The 17,783-nt window shown below is 42.6% G+C and overlaps 2 protein-coding genes across 2 annotated transcripts; both read left to right on the top strand.

Moving 5' to 3' along the window:
* Positions 1-300: 300 nt before the first annotated feature.
* Positions 301-711, top strand: LOC310927491 (histone H3.2; the record flags this gene model as incomplete). The annotated part of the gene is made up of 1 exon (XM_083889793.1): positions 301-711. The coding sequence occupies one exon, from the start codon at positions 301-303 to the stop codon at positions 709-711; it is 411 nt and encodes a 136-aa protein (XP_083745919.1).
* A 9,995-nt stretch (positions 712-10,706) lies between these two features.
* Positions 10,707-12,584, top strand: LOC310926923 (dispanin subfamily A member 2b-like). Its single transcript, XM_083889136.1, has 4 exons — positions 10,707-10,721; positions 11,561-11,623; positions 11,702-11,919; positions 12,392-12,584. Exons 3-4 carry the CDS (start codon positions 11,704-11,706, stop codon positions 12,572-12,574), a joined length of 399 nt encoding a protein of 132 aa, XP_083745262.1. The 5' UTR covers positions 10,707-10,721; positions 11,561-11,623; positions 11,702-11,703; the 3' UTR covers positions 12,575-12,584.
* The last annotated feature ends 5,199 nt before the right edge of the window (positions 12,585-17,783 follow it).

Below are 17,783 nucleotides of genomic sequence, written 5' to 3'. Positions count from 1 at the left end.
TTGGAATCTGGGCCTTTATTTATTTTTTATTTCCGTTGATTTCGTTAAAAAATAAAATGTATTATACAAAATGAATGGTGGTTGATGGGACGGTTCCTGCCTGACCAATCAGGGAAGAGGCTCCGCCCTGGACTTTTTGGCGGGCGGTTTTAAATAAATGTCCAATAAGCAGTGGAGCTTAGCACGAGGGGGCGGTGCTGACGACACTGTGACCAATCAGGACTCGGTCACAGGGTTTATAAGCAGCGAGACGTGGGCTTTTGGGACAAGTATTTCTTTGCGCTCAAAGAAAAACACACCATGGCCAGAACGAAGCAGACTGCCCGTAAATCCACCGGCGGTAAAGCTCCCAGGAAGCAGCTCGCCACCAAGGCTGCCCGTAAGAGCGCACCGGCTACCGGCGGCGTGAAGAAGCCTCACCGTTACAGGCCCGGAACCGTGGCACTGAGGGAGATCCGCCGCTACCAGAAGTCCACGGAGCTGCTGATCCGCAAGCTGCCCTTCCAGCGCCTGGTGAGGGAGATTGCGCAGGACTTCAAGACCGATCTGCGCTTCCAGAGCTCCGCTGTCATGGCTCTGCAGGAGTCGAGCGAGGCTTACCTGGTCGGCCTGTTCGAGGACACCAATCTGTGCGCCATCCACGCAAAGAGGGTCACCATCATGCCCAAGGACATCCAGCTGGCCCGCCGCATCCGTGGCGAGAGGGCTTAGACTGAGAACACACACACTAACACAACGGCTCTTTTAAGAGCCACGTCCTTTCTCTAAAGCAGAGCTGCATGATCTCTAACCATTGTTTTGTTACGGGCTTATTATAGAGACCATAATATGAAATTAGCGATACTTTAGCCCTGTCACAGTTCCGTCAATTCGTGTCAGGTCTACTCCAAAGCACCGATCAGCGGCAATGGAAGAAAAATGCACATATGTAGACACAATATAAATCTATACATGTCATCCTCGCATATCGACGCAGAACTTCAGCGTGTGTACATGCTTTATTTAGCCAGGAAAGTTGGCATCTTTACATCTGCTATTGACTAAAATAAGTGCACATAGCTTGTTTACTGTCTACTCCATGCTTTTACCACGTATTTTTTAGTGCGAAGTGCATTAGTTTGAATTCTTTATTATTATTACTATTATCATTATTAATAATAATATGTCATTCATTTTATTTACACATAAACCAGTGACTGAAATGAAATGCTATATTCCCTTTGAGGTATGTTGTATATGTGTACTGGAAAAGTTTTGGCCTAACACTGCGATAGTACCCAGCTGCAGCCACGGACACCAACACCCTGGTTTGACAGATTTTGTTTAGTTAGTTTTACACACAAACTTACAATAATCACCGTTCAAACAATAAAAAAAAAAAAATAGAAACCTTTATTGCAAAACACAAATGCAAATCACAAAACAACACACATCAAAAACACAAACGCAAATCAAAAAACACAAACGCAAATCAAAAAACACAAAAACGGAAACACAAATCACACAACACAAACACAAAAGCAGAAAACACGAAAACATTAAATATCCATGTTTGTTATGTTTTAATCCATCAGTAAATGCTTCTAGTTTAAAAAGAGATTAACAAAACAACATGGAATTATATAATTACATTATCATCTCTCGCTATATATACATATAATATAATATTATATATAATATGTACATATATAATTATAATGCACTGACGTTTGAGTATGTGCTACCTGATCTCCGCCACCAGATGTCACTCGCGCTGAATCAAACGTTTAGCTCCACCCACGTTGAGCCACTCCCCGATCTGCGTACTGCAGTCAGGTGCACTTGTAGTGGTTTGCAGTGCATTTGCCCCTGTCGGCCACCGTATTCTCGCTGCTGCAGCCGCATATCCAGCATTTATTGGTGGAGCACTGCTTCACCTGATGGTTGAGGGAACCACAGATGAAGAGGTTGTCTGTCCCGGGTAAATTATACGTCCATTGTATGGACCGAGTCAGATAGAGTTCGGAATCTGGTGTAGGTTGCCGCCTGCGTCTCTCTTCAACCGAACTTCCGCACACCATACCAGATCCCAAACTTATCCGTTGGCTTATATATCGGGGCAATTATATCCCCATATCCGCGGATATATAACTCAATGTCCTGGTCAGGGATTCTGCCCGTCTAGAATTTCACCACCACATTTATTAAATCAGTTTGAATGGACGATTCCACCGTCCGTCCACTCCATTTTGGGTCCGAGGAATCTCTTGCCTGTACTTCTATGAACCTCCGGAGAGAAGCTTCGTTGTAGAAGCATAATTCAAAGTCCTTCTTGTTCAGAAGGGCTATGAAAGAGTTTATATCAACCGGGCTGATCCATGATGAGTCGAAAAGGAGAACCTCACCAAAATGGTCTCGATCGGGAGGTTCGCCTTCTCCCGTGTATTTCAGCCGTACCCAGAATTGTCCAAACTTTGTTGAGTAACTTAGGGGAGCCATGGTGGCTGCTGCTGCTGCCCAGCCGGGCGCAACGTGGTCGGAAGACTCCGACGGAGTGAAGCGTATCTCCGGCCTGATCTACGAGGAGACCCGCGGCGTGCTGAAGGTGTTCCTGGAGAACGTTATCCGCGACACCGTCACCTACATTGAGCTCGTCAAGAGAAATACCGTCACCGCCATGGATGTGGTGTTCGCCGTGAAGAGGCAGGGTCGCACTCTGTACGGCTTTGGCGGTCAAACTTCCTGGAACCTGAACGCAACACGACTCTGAACCCAACGGCTCTTTTAAGAGCCACACACTTGACGACACTGAGAAACGATCTCTTTATATTATATATGTAATATATATAAGATATATATCTTGTTGTGTTTAATAGTGTGGTTTTAAAAACACCTTATATGTAACGGAAGTTTCCCTCAAATAATAATCGAATATTGATATATTTAACAAATCTAACAAAGAACGCAACCATTAACTTTTGTGTTTATCTGTGAAGCTTTGAGCCTTTATTTTGTTAAATAGAGTTTTGTTCCAGGAAGTAGGTGGGGCTCAGCAAAAAAAAAAATATATATATATATATATATATATATATATATATAATTAACACTGTTCAGATATCTGAATGTATCTGTGATGATACAAAGACAAGGAGAGTATGTGTGTGTGTGTGTGATGAAGATAATGAAGGACAGTCTCAGTGTGTTTTCAACTGTGGACCGTTCACTTCCTGTTTCTGCTGGACAGACTGTCAACAAACAAACAATTTTATTGAATGAGCTAAATTCACTGGTTTTCTCTACGGACTTTGGTGTGGGAGAGTGAGTGCTTTACAAACGTCAGTTTCCTGTTGGAACTCTGATTCTGATTGTGTGTCTCTTGTCTACGGAAGGGGCAGCAGAACGACCTTCATGATGAACACTGATCAACTATGACCACACATGGACACACATTTATATATGAGTGTGGTTCACTGAGTCACACGCCCCCAAATGTGAACATTAGTTGGTTTAGTCCTGGTTTAGTCCTATATTCGACAGTGGTTTAGTCCTGGTTTAGTCCTATATTCTACAGTGTTTTAGTCCTGGTTTAGTCCTATATTCGACAGTGTTTAGTCCTGGTTTAGTCCTATATTCTAGTGTTTTACTCCTGGTTTAGTCCTATATTCTACAGTGTTTAACTCCTGGTTTAGTCCTATATTCTACAGCGTTTTCGGGTATAACTGCGAATAATTTCCACATACACATGAATGGAAAAATGATCAGAACCCCGCCAACTTTGGAGCGTCACAGTGTCGTCAAACTTTAATGTAGAGACGTGGTTGAAACTTCAAACTGGTCACAAGACTTTGGACTTTTATCACAGACGTCGACGTTTTGATACATGTTACGGTTTTTAAACAATCGCTGTTGAAGTGTTGTACTTTTTTGTTGGACGTTTTCAGATTTTATCATGAGTGTGTATTGCGCCGTTAGCGTGGCACGAGAAAAATGATCAAAAAACCTCTAAACAAACTCTTCTCCCGCCAACAGTTTCCAACCTACACTGATCATTTTGACATTAAAACGTTGCTATGGTCGTTGTCTTACGCTGTGTGTTGTTTTCATTTTCATATGACTTGCACTTTTTCTTAAAATCACCTAAAAGTGCAGAGAATTCTGCTCAAAGCTCCAATCGACTCCCATGTTAAAACTCTTAAAAAATGAAGACGAGGGCGATTTTAAACGTCCACCATGGTGTTAGCTTCACAGCCTGTTCCTCATTACTGTGTGTGTGTGTGTGTGTGTGTGTGTGTGTGTGTGTGTGTGTGTGTGAGAGAGGTGTGACTCAGTGAACCGCACTCATATATAAATGTGTGTGTGTCCATGTGTGGTGACAGTTGATCAGTGTTCATCATGAAGGTCGCTCTGCTGCTCGCTCTGCTAACAGGTATGTGTGTGTGTGTGTGTGTGTGTTCTTGTACTTGCGGCATACTGAGGACCAGTGAGGGTTTTTAACCAACAAAGTGAGGTCATTTTTACAAAGTGGGGACATTTTTGGCCGGTCCTCACTTTCTCGTCATTTAAATCACTTCCAGAGGTTGTAAACATGCTATACTGTTTTTAACTGAGGTCCTCAATTTGGTACAAAAACATGTTTTCCAGCCCTGGTGTTTAACACACTTTTTGCTCTGGGGCTCCACCTCCAGACATTTTATGGTATGGTGTTTTAGTCCTGGTTTAGTCCTATGTTCTCCAGTGTTTTAGTCCTGGTTTAGTCCTATGTTCTCCAGTGTTTTAGTCCTGGTTTAGTCCTATGTTCTCCAGTGTTTTAGTCCTGGTTTAGTCCTATATTCTACAGTGTTTTAGTCCTGGTTTTAGTCCTTAAATTGTCCATATTTAAATGACATATATGATCAAATGTGTTGCATCAAATGATTTGCTCAAGCATTTATGTTTTATTTGGTTTTTGTCATTAGTTCATGGTGAAATTGGACATTGAACACTAACCCTGTGTCCACAGTGGGTGAAGGAGACGGCAGCATGAAGGTCAAAGGTCACACAGGTGATGACGTCACGCTGCCGTGTCGTTATAAAGTGAACACTCACGGTCTTCTGTACGTCTGCTGGAGCAGAGGACAGATTCCATCCAGAGGCTGTAAGCCCTTGATTGTTGAGACGCAACAAGCGAAGGTGAAAGAAGGCACCAGAATGTCCAACAGGTACCAGCTGCTGGGACAACTGGACACAGGAGACGTGTCTCTGACCATACTGAACGTCACAGAGACAGACAGTGGACTCTACGGCTGCAGAGTGGACATTTATGGCTGGTTCAATGATGACAAACACCACTTTGATTTGACCGTGGACGCAGGTGAGACATGTGTTTACGTCTTTATATCACTGTGAGACGGACTTAAACAACAGGAAAGTGACGTTTGTAAACCACTCACTCTCCCACACCAAACCTCATAGAGAAAACCAGTGATTTTAGCTCACAGGGACACAGGAGCTGCTGGTCCTCTGCTGCCTCGTGAGGTCACTTTGTGTCACTGAGTTAAGTCTAAAGTAAATAATTTAAAGATTTCACTAAAATCAGTCATTATAACTTAGTGATGGAGGCAGCAGTGGATCAACAACTCCTGTGAACTCCTGTGTCTCTGTGATGTTAAAATCATTGGTTTACTCTATGGACTTTGGTGTGGGAGAGTGAGTGACTTTGGTGTGGGAGAGTGAGTGGTTTACAAACGTCAGTCTCCTTATCTATTTTTCATAAACACTCAGGTTTCTGATTGTTTCCCTCTTGTTTTATGACGGGGGCGTCCAGCGTCGACCACTTCAACACCAGTGTACACGGAGACGTTCCCGGGGACGCCGCCGCCGGACGCTCTCACCCCAGGTAGGCGAGCCGAACCGGCGCCGCCCTGATGTCATCGCTGCTGACGCGGCCGCTCTGAAAATAGTCGCTTTCACTTCCTCGTTCCCGCAGGTCAGATGACCTCTGTGGCCAGCAGCGGCGTCCTCACTTCCTCCTCCTATGCCAGCAGCAACGTGACCGGCGACGACACTGCGGTGAGACGCAAGAGATTCACAGGACACCGTAGCCGGGCTACGTGGCTAACAAAATGCTAATGAAATAAAAAGCAGTAGGCTAGTCCTTGGTTTCAGCGTTTGTCGGCACCATTTGTTTGTTTTGACGTTTAAGGTCAATTTTTTGCGTCCTCGCGTTCTTTAGCGTCTGTTTGCTAAGCGTGAGTGTTTGTGTTTCTGCGTCACAGGAAGTCAACACCGTGACCACGGCTCTGCTCTGCGTTTTCTTCGGGTTCGTCATTCTGATCGCAGTGGGCGGAGTCATCATTGCCATCAGTAAGTTAGGATAGTTTTGTTATCTTTTTTTTTATATATATATTTCAGATTCAGTGCTGATTTTAAATAATGCTTAATCATTTCCGATGTTTTTGTTTGTGCAGCAAGAAAATGGAGGCAACTCAAAGTGTAAGTTCTCTGCAGTGACTCACACAGACACTTGCTTTAGCTGCTGAGGAATTACAAGTCAGCAGTTACTCGTCAGGGTCTCAGCATCATCATCATCATCCTGCTCTCACAGTGAAACCTCAAAAACCTCACGTTTCACAAGAAGTGACATTTAGAGACACGCCAGCGAGCGATGCCTCGGATGTTAGCTTCACACAGTCATGTCGTCAGAACCCCGAGTTAACCCCTCAAGTGTGAAACACTGAAACACAAACGTGAAGGGAGACGTTTTTCAACCTTAAACCAAGACTGGGGGTTAGCTTAGCTTAGCATCATTGACTGTTAGCTCAGGTTTAAACCCAAGTTTAACTCTTGCTTGCCTTGCTGTGTTGTTGTTTTTAGCACAGAGCAAAAACAAGCTAGCTAGCTGGCTAAGTATTTGCAGATAATCGTTCAGCTTGATGGAAAGAAGAAAGATAGCATAGCATGGCATAACAGGCATAACACTGTTAGCTCACTGTGACACCATGTTATAGCATCACTGACTGTTAGCTCAAGTTCAGCTGTTCCTGGCTATCATTTTGTTAGCAGCGAGCATCACGGGAAAAGTGGATGTTAACTACAATGTCTTAGCCCAGCTTAGCACCAAGATAGTAAGTTAGCATAGCTGTCTTGTACCTTGGTAACGGTTCCCAGGATGAGGAAAGGAGAGATAGCATTACAGTTAGCGTACTGCGGCATAGTATTACAGGTAGCTGATTTAGCATCAGTTAACATTAACACTGTTAGCTCACTGTGACACCATGTTATAGCATCACTGACTGTTAGCTCAAGTTTAGCTGTTCATGGCTATCATTTTGTTTACAGCAAGCATCACGGGAAAAGTGGATGTCAACCGCAATGTTTTAGCCTAGCTGAGCACCAAGACCGCAAGTTAGCATAGCTGTCTTGTACCTCTGTAACAGTTCCCAGGATGAGGAAAGGAGAGATAGCACGCCAGTTAGCGTACTGTGGCACAGTATTACAGGTCGCTGATGTAGCATCAGTTAACATTAGCCTCAAGTTTCAACCACTCAAGTTTAATTCTTGCCAACTGTTCAGCGGCTAACTGTTTTTTAAAGTTGTTTTTAGCTCCTAGAAAAAAGAAGCTAGCGTTAGCTAGGTGTCACTAAACATGTTGGTGTTAGCAGCAGTTTGCAGTTTGACCTTTGACCCCTGTTGACTGACACATGGAGTGTTTTCATATTTTTATTTTGTCAGCACTTTCATTTGTAGAGTTTCATTTACTCTTCTGTCTGTCCCTCAGTCCTCTTTGACTCTTCTGTCCTCTGTCTGTCCCTCAGTCCTCGTCCTCTGGTCCACACGTCTTTGTCCACGCTGCAGCTCCAGAGTCGCGGTGCAGACCAGAACATTTACCAGATGGAAGAAGACGTCTACGACACCTGTCCCTGACCACTGTGAAGCTCCGCCCACCTAACCCTGACCCACGAGGCGGGGACACGATAAGCTCTGGACACAGTGTGTGTGTGTGTGTGTGTGTGTGTGTGTGTGTGTGTGTGTGTGTGTGTGTGTGTGTGTGTAAGACAAACGTGGACATGAAGACACTTCAGTCTGTCCCTCACCCTGGAATATGACAGTCCTGACAAAGGTCAAAGGTCAAAGCTTCTCCTCTTTAACCAGTAGTTAATAAAATGAAATAAAACAATAACTATTCAATCATATGAAATGACTTTGACTCAGTTAGTTAATTCAGTTAGTGTTTTAGTTTAGTTTGTTAATTTAGTTTGTGTTTTAGTTCAGTTTGTTAATTTAGTTAGTATTTTTGATTCAGTTCGTTAGTGAGTTAGCGTTTAAATTCAGTTAACTATTTTGGGCCAATTAGTTAGTAAACTATTTTGAGTTAGTCAGTTATTAACTTAGGGCCCTATAATTTCCGTGTTAACGGAACGCGGACGGAATCGCGGAATTGGCCAATAAAAACGGAATCTAATGTTAAACGCGGAATATCGCGGAAATTGACATAATGTGACTGAAATGCTGTCATCGTGAGGAGAAGGAACGTTTGTCTGGAGAAATGTTCCGGGGAACGCTCATTCGTGGCACCACCCGTGCATCTCCCCACAAACACTCACCCGGCCAGGGTCTCCCCCAGTGCGTGTTGCTTGTTTATTTACTTTATATACACTTATATTTATACAAGTGCGCTGCGCCCGCATGTAACCGGCGAGCGTCCCCTTGTCCATGTGCCGATTGAAACTCAAGTCACACCATCAAATACGCCATTATTACGGTTATATTGTTATTGTCAATAAAGATGTTATATTTAGGAATGCACCGATAATTCGGCGGCCGAAACACGGCGAGTAGACTGTGGAACATCGCCTGTTAAATGCTGGAAAGTCTCTGCGCAAAAGTGAAACCTATGAACTCCCCGCGACTTTCACTTCACACCAGAGAACATTCTCTCTCTTTGAACAGTTAACTAAAGACATCGGCTCATCTGATGCATCTTTTATCCCCTTAATTGCAGAGTTGTAGGGGTAATATTGCGTGTAGAGAAACGATCCAGTCGGATACGGAGAAGCGCACGGAGCAGGAGAGGGAGAACAGTTACAGCGCAGGGGCGGTGCGCAGAAATCCGTCTGCACCAGATGAGGGGACACTACCACTTTTTTATTTATGTTAATTATTTTACTTTTAAATGTGACCAGCATTGCATGGCTTGTTTTAAGATTCACTGGCATTTACTTAATTAGAATTTAACTTAAAGGTACAATATGTAGTATTTATGGGTTTATATAACCCAAAATCCACTTTTTTATACATATTATGTGCTCCTGCATTGTCTAGTCGCTGTATAATAGTTTTTGTTTCATTTTCGTAGTGTTTCAAAAGTCATGTAAAATAACATGACCGCGGACCGCGGTTGCATAGCCACTGTTAGCAGCGAGACGCCATGTTTCTACCGGAGCCTGTAAGGACAAACGCGAGAGAACAAATCAAGTGTCTCTTTACTTGTAGCAGAAGTCCCGCCTCCTCTCTCTCCGCTTCGTCTGCTACGGCCGTGGTAGCTCGCCCTCTCCCTCGCCTCACGAACCTCATCTGCTGACACGGAGAAAGACGACGAGGACGACATTTGACCAGCTGAGGATACCGTAGCGCTCAGGGAAGGGAGGGGGTGAGCAGAGGAGCAGGTCTTTGTTGTAAATTTCAGCCTCTCCTCTAGATGGCACTATAAACTACTTATTTCCCCTTTAAGTCAAAACAAGTGAACAATTGAGAAGTTAGTGGATTCAAGAAGAAAGTTGCATTTCAGTGGACATTTTATCCACTGACACAAAAAGCACACATTCTATGGTGGTAAAGTAAGTATAAAAGGTAAAAAAAAAACTGAATAAAAAATAAATAAATCGGAAAAAACGGAATTCTAAAAAATTAAAACGGAAAAAACGGAAAATTTGGAAAAAAATAAAACGGATTTCATAGGGCCCTATTAACTATGTTAGTTAATTATTTTAGATCAGTTAGTTAACTATGTTGAGGCAGTTAACTAATTTGAGCCAGTTCGAATCGTTCATTAGTTAACTATTTTGAATTAGTCAGTTAGTTAACTATTAACTATTAGTCAGTTAACAACAGGAAACTTAAGTCACTCTCCCACACCAAAGTCACTCACTCTCCCACACCAAAGCCCATAGAGTAAACCAGTGATTTTAACATCACAGAGACACAGGAGTTCACAGGAGTTGTTGATCCACTGTTGCCTCCATCACTAACTTACATTGTCTGATTTTGTTTAATTCGGCTTTTAAAATATTTACTTTAGACTTAACTCAGTGACACAAAGTGACCACACGAGGCAGCAGAGGACCAGCAGCTCCTGTGTCCCTGTGAGCTAAAATCACTGGTTTTCTCTGTGGACTTTGGTGTGGGAGAGTGAGTGGTTTACAAACGTCAGTTTAATAGTGAGATAAAGACGTGATCATGTTCTGAAGTGTTTTGTTTGGTGGCTAAAGTCTTTCTAAAGTCTTTCTAAAGTCTTTCTCTCTAATAAAACTCTGGTCCACACAAGGGAGAAGAAGACGTCCTCAAAAGGACAAACAGTGACATCTCCACTGTATCTGTTTGTCTCTCATGATAAACTGCTCTGCAGGGAAGACGCTGAAGTGGAATTCCAGAGAAGCAAAACCAAAAGAAGATTTTCCCAGAAGAGACGTCCTCCGTCCACCTCCTTAGAGACAGAGACGTCCCCAGTCACACAGGCTGCATCAGAAGCTGTGAGGCACTTGCAGGTTTGGTCGTCTTTGTTTTCTGCGTGTGTGTGGGGGGGGGTGTGTGTGTGTGTGTGTGTGTGTGTGTGTGTGTGTGTGTGTGTGTGTGTTTAGACTTTAGTTATTGTTAACATGGTGATTTTGTGATATAGATATCAAACTTTTCTTCTTTTCTTCCGTGTTTCACTCAGTGTGTGTGTGTATGTGTGTGTGTGTGTGTGTGTGTGTGTGTGTGTGTGTGTGTGTGTGTGTGTGTGTGTGTGTGTGTGTGTGTGTGTGTGGTGCGTGCGGGTGGCTCAGATTACCTTCTGTGTTTCCGTGATTACATAATCAACACTGTGTGAATGTGTGTGTCTTAGTCGTTTGGTTAGTCGTATTGATTCAGTTAGTTTGTTAGCCAGTTAGTTAGTAGTTTTAATTCAGTTAGTTAATTGGTTGGTTAGTAGTTTTGATTCAGTTATTTAGTTTGTTAGTCAGTGAGTTAGTAGTTTTAATCCAGTTAGTTAGTTGGTTAGTTAGTTTTAATTCGGTTAGTTAGTAGTTTTGATTCAGTTAGTTGGATAGTCAGTTAGTAGTTTTGATTTAGTCAGTAGTTATTTATTTAGCTAGTCAGTTAGTTAGTAGTTTCGATTCAGTTATTTAGTTACTCAGTTAGTTAGTTGGTTAGTAGTTTTGATTCAGTTAGTTTGTCTGTTAGTTAGTTAGTAGTTTCGATTCAGTTATTTAGTTACTCAGTTAGTTAGTAGTTTTGATTCAGTTATTTGGTTAGTCAGTTAGTCAGTAGTTTTGATTTAGTTATATAGTCAGTTAGTTAGCCACACATCTTACCTGTTAACTGCAGCTTCCTTTTCCTGTTTCAGGTTCTTTGATCCGAGTGTTCATCAGTCACGTGACTCTGTCAACAACAACAACAACAACAACAGGTCAGAGGTCGTGTCCATGTCACAGTGATCAAAGTGTTGTTCTCTTTTTTCATCTCTTCTTCTTCTTCTTCTTCACAGCGATGACTCTGGTACAGTACTCAGCAGAGGGCGTCCCACTGAAGGACCAGAAGTACAGTCAGATCCAGGAGCTCCAGCCTGGATCTCCTGGAGTCCTGGAGTCCACCACGGTGAACATCTCCCCGGAGCCTCAAGACCACGTCGTCTGGTCCCTCGCCAATTTTTTCTACGCAAACTTCTGTTGTCTGGGACTGGCAGCTTTAATTTGCTCCATCAAGGTGAGGCCGAGCTTTTCAGAATAAAAGTCTCCGTTTTTGTTCATCCACACTAACACACAACCATAAGGTTTTCTTTTTGTCCATTCTAAAAGGAAACCACCCAGTTTTCAAAATAAAAGTCTTAAGTTTCTTTTTGTCCATTCTAAAAAAAAAATAGTTTTTAGTTTTCTGTTTATCCATCCTAAAAAAATCCAGTTTTCAAAATAAAAGTCTTAGTTTCTGTTTATCCATCCTAAAAAAAATCCAGTTTTCAAAATAAAAGTCTTACGTTTCTTTTTGTCCATTCCAAAAAACACCCAGTTTTCAAAATAAAAGTCTCAGTTTCTGTTGTCCATTCTAAAAAATATCCAGTTTACAAAATAAAAGTCTTAGTTTCTGTTCATCCACACTAAAAGACAACCATGCATTTTTCCAAATCAAAGTCCCACTTCCTTCCAAACACCAAACGATGACCATGAATCCTTCCTTCCAGGCCCGAGACAAGAAGAGACGTGGAGACTTGGCTGCTGCTCGACAACACGGCTCCAAAGCCTTCATCATCAACACCGTGATCGCAGTCCTCATCTGTGTCTTCATCATCACATCCATTGTCGTCTACTTCTATAATCCAATGTATTCTTATGCTGTTGCTGGATACCTGGTACGCAAACTGTAAAGCAGTGGCGTTGGTTCCCGCAGTGGCGTCTTTTCTCTGCTGACTCTCTGTGTTGACGTGTCAATAAAAGCCTCTTTTTCACAAACTGTCAGCGATTGAGTTTCCTGGTTCCATCGCCGCACACACTCCACTTTATTTTAACCACTTTTCTGAGCAAGGTCACAAAGGTCAACAGAGGCCAAATGAGGGCAAAGATATCGATATGTTCACGTCTTTATCTTCACTGTTAGACAGACTTCTGTAAACCACTCACTCTCCTTCACCAAAGCCCGTAGAGAAAACCAGTGATTTTAACATCACAGCACACAGGAGTTCACAGGAGTTATTGATCCACTGCTGCCTCCATCACTAACTTACAATGACTGATTTTAGTGAATTTGGCTTTTAAAATAATTACTTTAGACTTAACTCAGTGACACAAAGTGACCACACGAGGCAGCAGAGGACCAGCAGCTCCTGTGTCCCTGTGAGCAAAAATCACTGGTTTTCTCTATGGGCTTTGGTGTGGGAGAGTGAGTCCATTGTTCATTCTAAAAAACACCCAGTTTTCAAAATAAAAGTCTTTGTTTCTGTTTGTCCATTCTATTAAAAAAACACCCAGTTTTCAAAATTAAAGTCTTGGTTTCTCTTCATCCACACGAAAGGAAACCACCCAGTTTTCAGAATAAATGTCTACAGTTTCTTTTTGTCCACTCTATAAAAAACATCCAGTTTTCAAAATAATTGTATTAGTTTCTGTTGTCCATTGTAAAAAAAAAAAACACCCAGTTCTCAAAATAAAAGTCTTAAGTTTATTTTTGTCCATTCTAAAAATAACCATCCAGTTTTCAAAATAAAAGTCTCAGTTTCTGTTGTCCATTCTAAAAAAAAAGCATCCAATTTTCAAAATAAAAGTCTTAAGTTTCTTTTAGTCCACTCTAAGAAAAAACACCAGGTTTCCAAAATAATAGTATAAGTTTCTGTTTCTCCATTCTAAAAAAAAACATCCAGTTTTCAAAGTAAGTCATGAGTTTTAATGAAACTCTCCCACACCAAAGTCTATAGAGTAAACCAGTGATTTTAACATCACAGAGACACAGGAGTTCACAGGAGTTGATCCACTTCTGCCTCCATCACTAACTTACAATGACTGATTTTAGTGAATTCGGCTTTTAAAATATTTAATTTAGACTTAACTCAGTGACACAAAGTGACCACACGAGGCAGCAGAGGACCAGCAGCTCCTGTGTCCCTGTGAGCTAAAATCACTGGTTTTATCTGTGGACTTTGTTGTGGGAGAGTGAGTGGTTTATAAACCTCAGTTCATGATATATATGTGTGTGTGTCTGTGTCATGTTCTGTGTGTATTTCTATCATAAACAACTCTCTTTTTTTTCTTTATTTTCATGTTATTTGTCATTATTGGGAAAAACACGTGTTTTGTCTTTGGCATGGGATTTTATTTTGAAAGGGGGGGCCCGGATGCTCTCACCCTCTCGGGCCGCTGGGGGGCGCTGGCTGTCGTGTTTCAAACGTGACGGAAATCGAAGAAGAAGAAGAATCTGCCTGCAGTCAGGTGCACTTGTAGTGGTTTGCAGTGCATTTGCCCCTGTCGGCCACCGTATTCTCGCTGCTGCAGCCGCATATCCAGCATTTATTGGTGGAGCACTGCTTCACCTGATGGTTGAGGGAACCACAGATGAAGAGGTTGTCTGTCCCGGGTAAATTATACGTCCATTGTATGGACCGAGTCAGATAGAGTTCGGAATCTGGTGTAGGTTGCCGCCTGCGTCTCTCTTCAACCGAACTTCCGCACACCATACCAGATCCCAAACTTATCCGTTGGCGTATATATCGGGGCAATTATATCCCCATATCCGCGGATATATAACTCAATGTCCTGGTCAGGGATTCTGCCCGTCTAGAATTTCACCACCACATTTATTAAATCAGTTTGAATGGACGATTCCACCGTCCGTCCACTCCATTTTGGGTCCGAGGAATCTCTTGCCTGTACTTCTATGAACCTCCGGAGAGAAGCTTCGTTGTAGAAGCATAATTCAAAGTCCTTCTTGTTCAGAAGGGCTATGAAAGAGTTTATATCAACCGGGCTGATCCATGATGAGTCGAAAAGGAGAACCTCACCAAAAAGGTCTCGATCGGGAGGTTCGCCTTCTCCCGTGTATTTCAGCCGTACCCAGAATTGTCCAAACTTTGTTGAGTAACTTAGGGGAGCCATGGTGGCTGCTGCTGCTGCCCAGCCGGGCGCAACGTGGTCGGAAGACTCCGACGGAGTGAAGCGTATCTCCGGCCTGATCTACGAGGAGACCCGCGGCGTGCTGAAGGTGTTCCTGGAGAACGTTATCCGCGACACCGTCACCTACATTGAGCTCGTCAAGAGAAATACCGTCACCGCCATGGATGTGGTGTTCGCCGTGAAGAGGCAGGGTCGCACTCTGTACGGCTTTGGCGGTTAAACTTCCTGGAACCTGAACGCAACACGACTCTGAACCCAACGGCTCTTTTAAGAGCCACACACTTGACACTACTGAGAAACGACCTCTTTATATTATATATGTAATATATATATAAGATATATATCTTGTTGTGTTTAATAGTGTGGTTTTAAAAACACCTTATATGTAACGGAAGTTCCCCTCAAATAATAATCGAATATTGATATATTTAACAAATCTAACAAAGAACGCAACCATTAATTTTTGTGTTTATCTGTGAAGCTTTGAGCCTTTATTTTGTTAATTTGTTCATTGAAGGAAATGAGGCAGAGCGAGTGTTGTTCCAGGAAGTAGGTGGGCTCAGCAAAAAAATAAATACATATATATATGATTAACACTGTTCAGATATCTGAATGTATCTGTGATGATACAAAGACAAGGAGAGTGTGTGTGTGTGTGTGTGTGTGTGTGTGTGTGTGTGTGTGTGTGTGTGTGTGTGTGTGTGTGTGTGTGTGTGTGTGTGTGTGTGTGTGTGTGTGTGTGTGTGTGTGTGTGTGTGTGTGTGTGTGATGAAGATAATGAAGGACAGTCTCAGTGTGTTTTCAACTGTGGACCGTTCACTTCCTGTTTCTGCTGGACAGACTGTCAACAAACAAACAATTTTATTGAATGAGCTAAATTCACTGGTTTTCTCTACGGACTTTGGTGTGGGAGAGTGAGTGCTTTACAAACGTCAGTTTCCTGTTGGAACTCTGATTCTGATTGTGTGTCTCTTGTCTACGGAAGGGGCAGCAGAACGACCTTCATGATGAACACTGATCAACTATGACCACACATGGACACACACATTTATATATGAGTGTGGTTCACTGAGTCACACGCCCCCAAATGTGAACATTAATTGGTTTAGTCCTGGTTTAGTCCTATATTCGACAGTGGTTTAGTCCTGGTTTAGTCCTATATTCGACAGTGTTTAGTCCTGGTTTAGTCCTATATTCTAGTGTTTTACTCCTGGTTTAGTCCTATATTCTACAGTGTTTAACTCCTGGTTTAGTCCTATATTCTACAGCGTTTTCGGGTATAACTGCGAATAATTTCCACATACACATGAATGGAAAAATGATCAGAACCCCGCCAACTTTGGAGCGTCACAGTGTCGTCAAACTTTAATGTAGAGACGTGGTTGAAACTTCAAACTGGTCACAAGACTTTAGACTTTTATCACAGACGTCGACGTTTTGATACATGTTACGGTTTTTAAACAATCGCTGTTGAAGTGTTGTACTTTTTTGTTGGACGTTTTCAGATTTTATCATGAGTGTGTATTGCGCCGTTAGCGTGGCACGAGAAAAATGATCAAAAAACCTCTAAACAAACTCTTCTCCCGCCAACAGTTTCCAACCTACACTGATCATTTTGACATTAAAACGTTGCTATGGTCGTTGTCTTACGCTGTGTGTTGTTTTCATTTTCATATGACTTGCACTTTTTCTTAAAATCACCTAAAAGTGCAGAGAATTCTGCTCAAAGCTCCAATCGACTCCCATGTTAAAACTCTTAAAAAATGAAGACGAGGGCGATTTTAAACGTCCACCATGGTGTTAGCTTCACAGCCTGTTCCTCATTACTGTGTGTGTGTGTGTGTGTGTGTGTGTGTGTGTGTGTGTGTGTGTGTGTGTGTGTGTGTGTGTGTGTGTGTGTGTGTGTGTGTGTGTGTGTGTGTGTGTGTGTGTGTGTGTGTGTGTGTGTGTGTGTGTGTGTGTGAGGTGTGACTCAGTGAACCGCACTCGTATATAAATGTGTGTGTGTCCATGTGTGGTGACAGTTGATCAGTGTTCATCATGAAGGTCGCTCTGCTGCTCGCTCTGCTAACAGGTATGTGTGTGTGTGTGTGTGTGTGTGTGTGTTCTTGTACTTGTGGCATACTGAGGACCAGTGAGGGTTTTTAACCAACAAAGTGAGGTCATTTTTACAAAGTGGGGACATTTTTGGCCGGTCCTCACTTTCTCGTCATTTAAATCACTTCCAGAGGTTGTAGACATGCTATACTGTTTTTAACTGAGGTCCTCAATTTGGTACAAAAACATGTTTTCCAGCCCTGGTGTTTAACACACTTTTTGCTCTGGGGCTCCACCTCCAGACATTTTATGGTATGGTGTTTTAGTCCTGGTTTAGTCCTATGTTCTCCAGTGTTTTAGTCCTGGTTTAGTCCTATGTTCTCCAGTGTTTTAGTCCTGGTTTAGTCCTATGTTCTCCAGTGTTTTAGTCCTGGTTTAGTCCTATATTCTACAGTGTTTTAGTCCTGGTTTTAGTCCTTAAATTGTCCATATTTAAATGACATATATGATCAAATGTGTTGCATCAAATGATTTGCTCAAGCATTTATGTTTTATTTGGTTTTTGTCATTAGTTCATGGTGAAATTGGACATTGAACACTAACCCTGTGTCCACAGTGGGTGAAGGAGACGGCAGCATGAAGGTCAAAGGTCACACAGGTGATGACGTCACGCTGCCGTGTCGTTATAAAGTGAACACTCACGGTCTTCTGTACGTCTGCTGGAGCAGAGGACAGATTCCATCCAGAGGCTGTAAGCCCTTGATTGTTGAGACGCAACAAGCGAAGGTGAAAGAAGGCACCAGAATGTCCAACAGGTACCAGCTGCTGGGACAACTGGACACAGGAGACGTGTCTCTGACCATACTGAACGTCACAGAGACAGACAGTGGACTCTACGGCTGCAGAGTGGACATTTATGGCTGGTTCAATGATGAC

This window comes from Microchirus variegatus (genome assembly GCF_963457635.1).
Source record: "Microchirus variegatus genome assembly, chromosome: 5".
NCBI classification, from domain to species: Eukaryota; Metazoa; Chordata; class Actinopteri; order Pleuronectiformes; family Soleidae; genus Microchirus; species Microchirus variegatus.
This window is presented reverse-complemented; position numbering and strand designations above follow the sequence as displayed.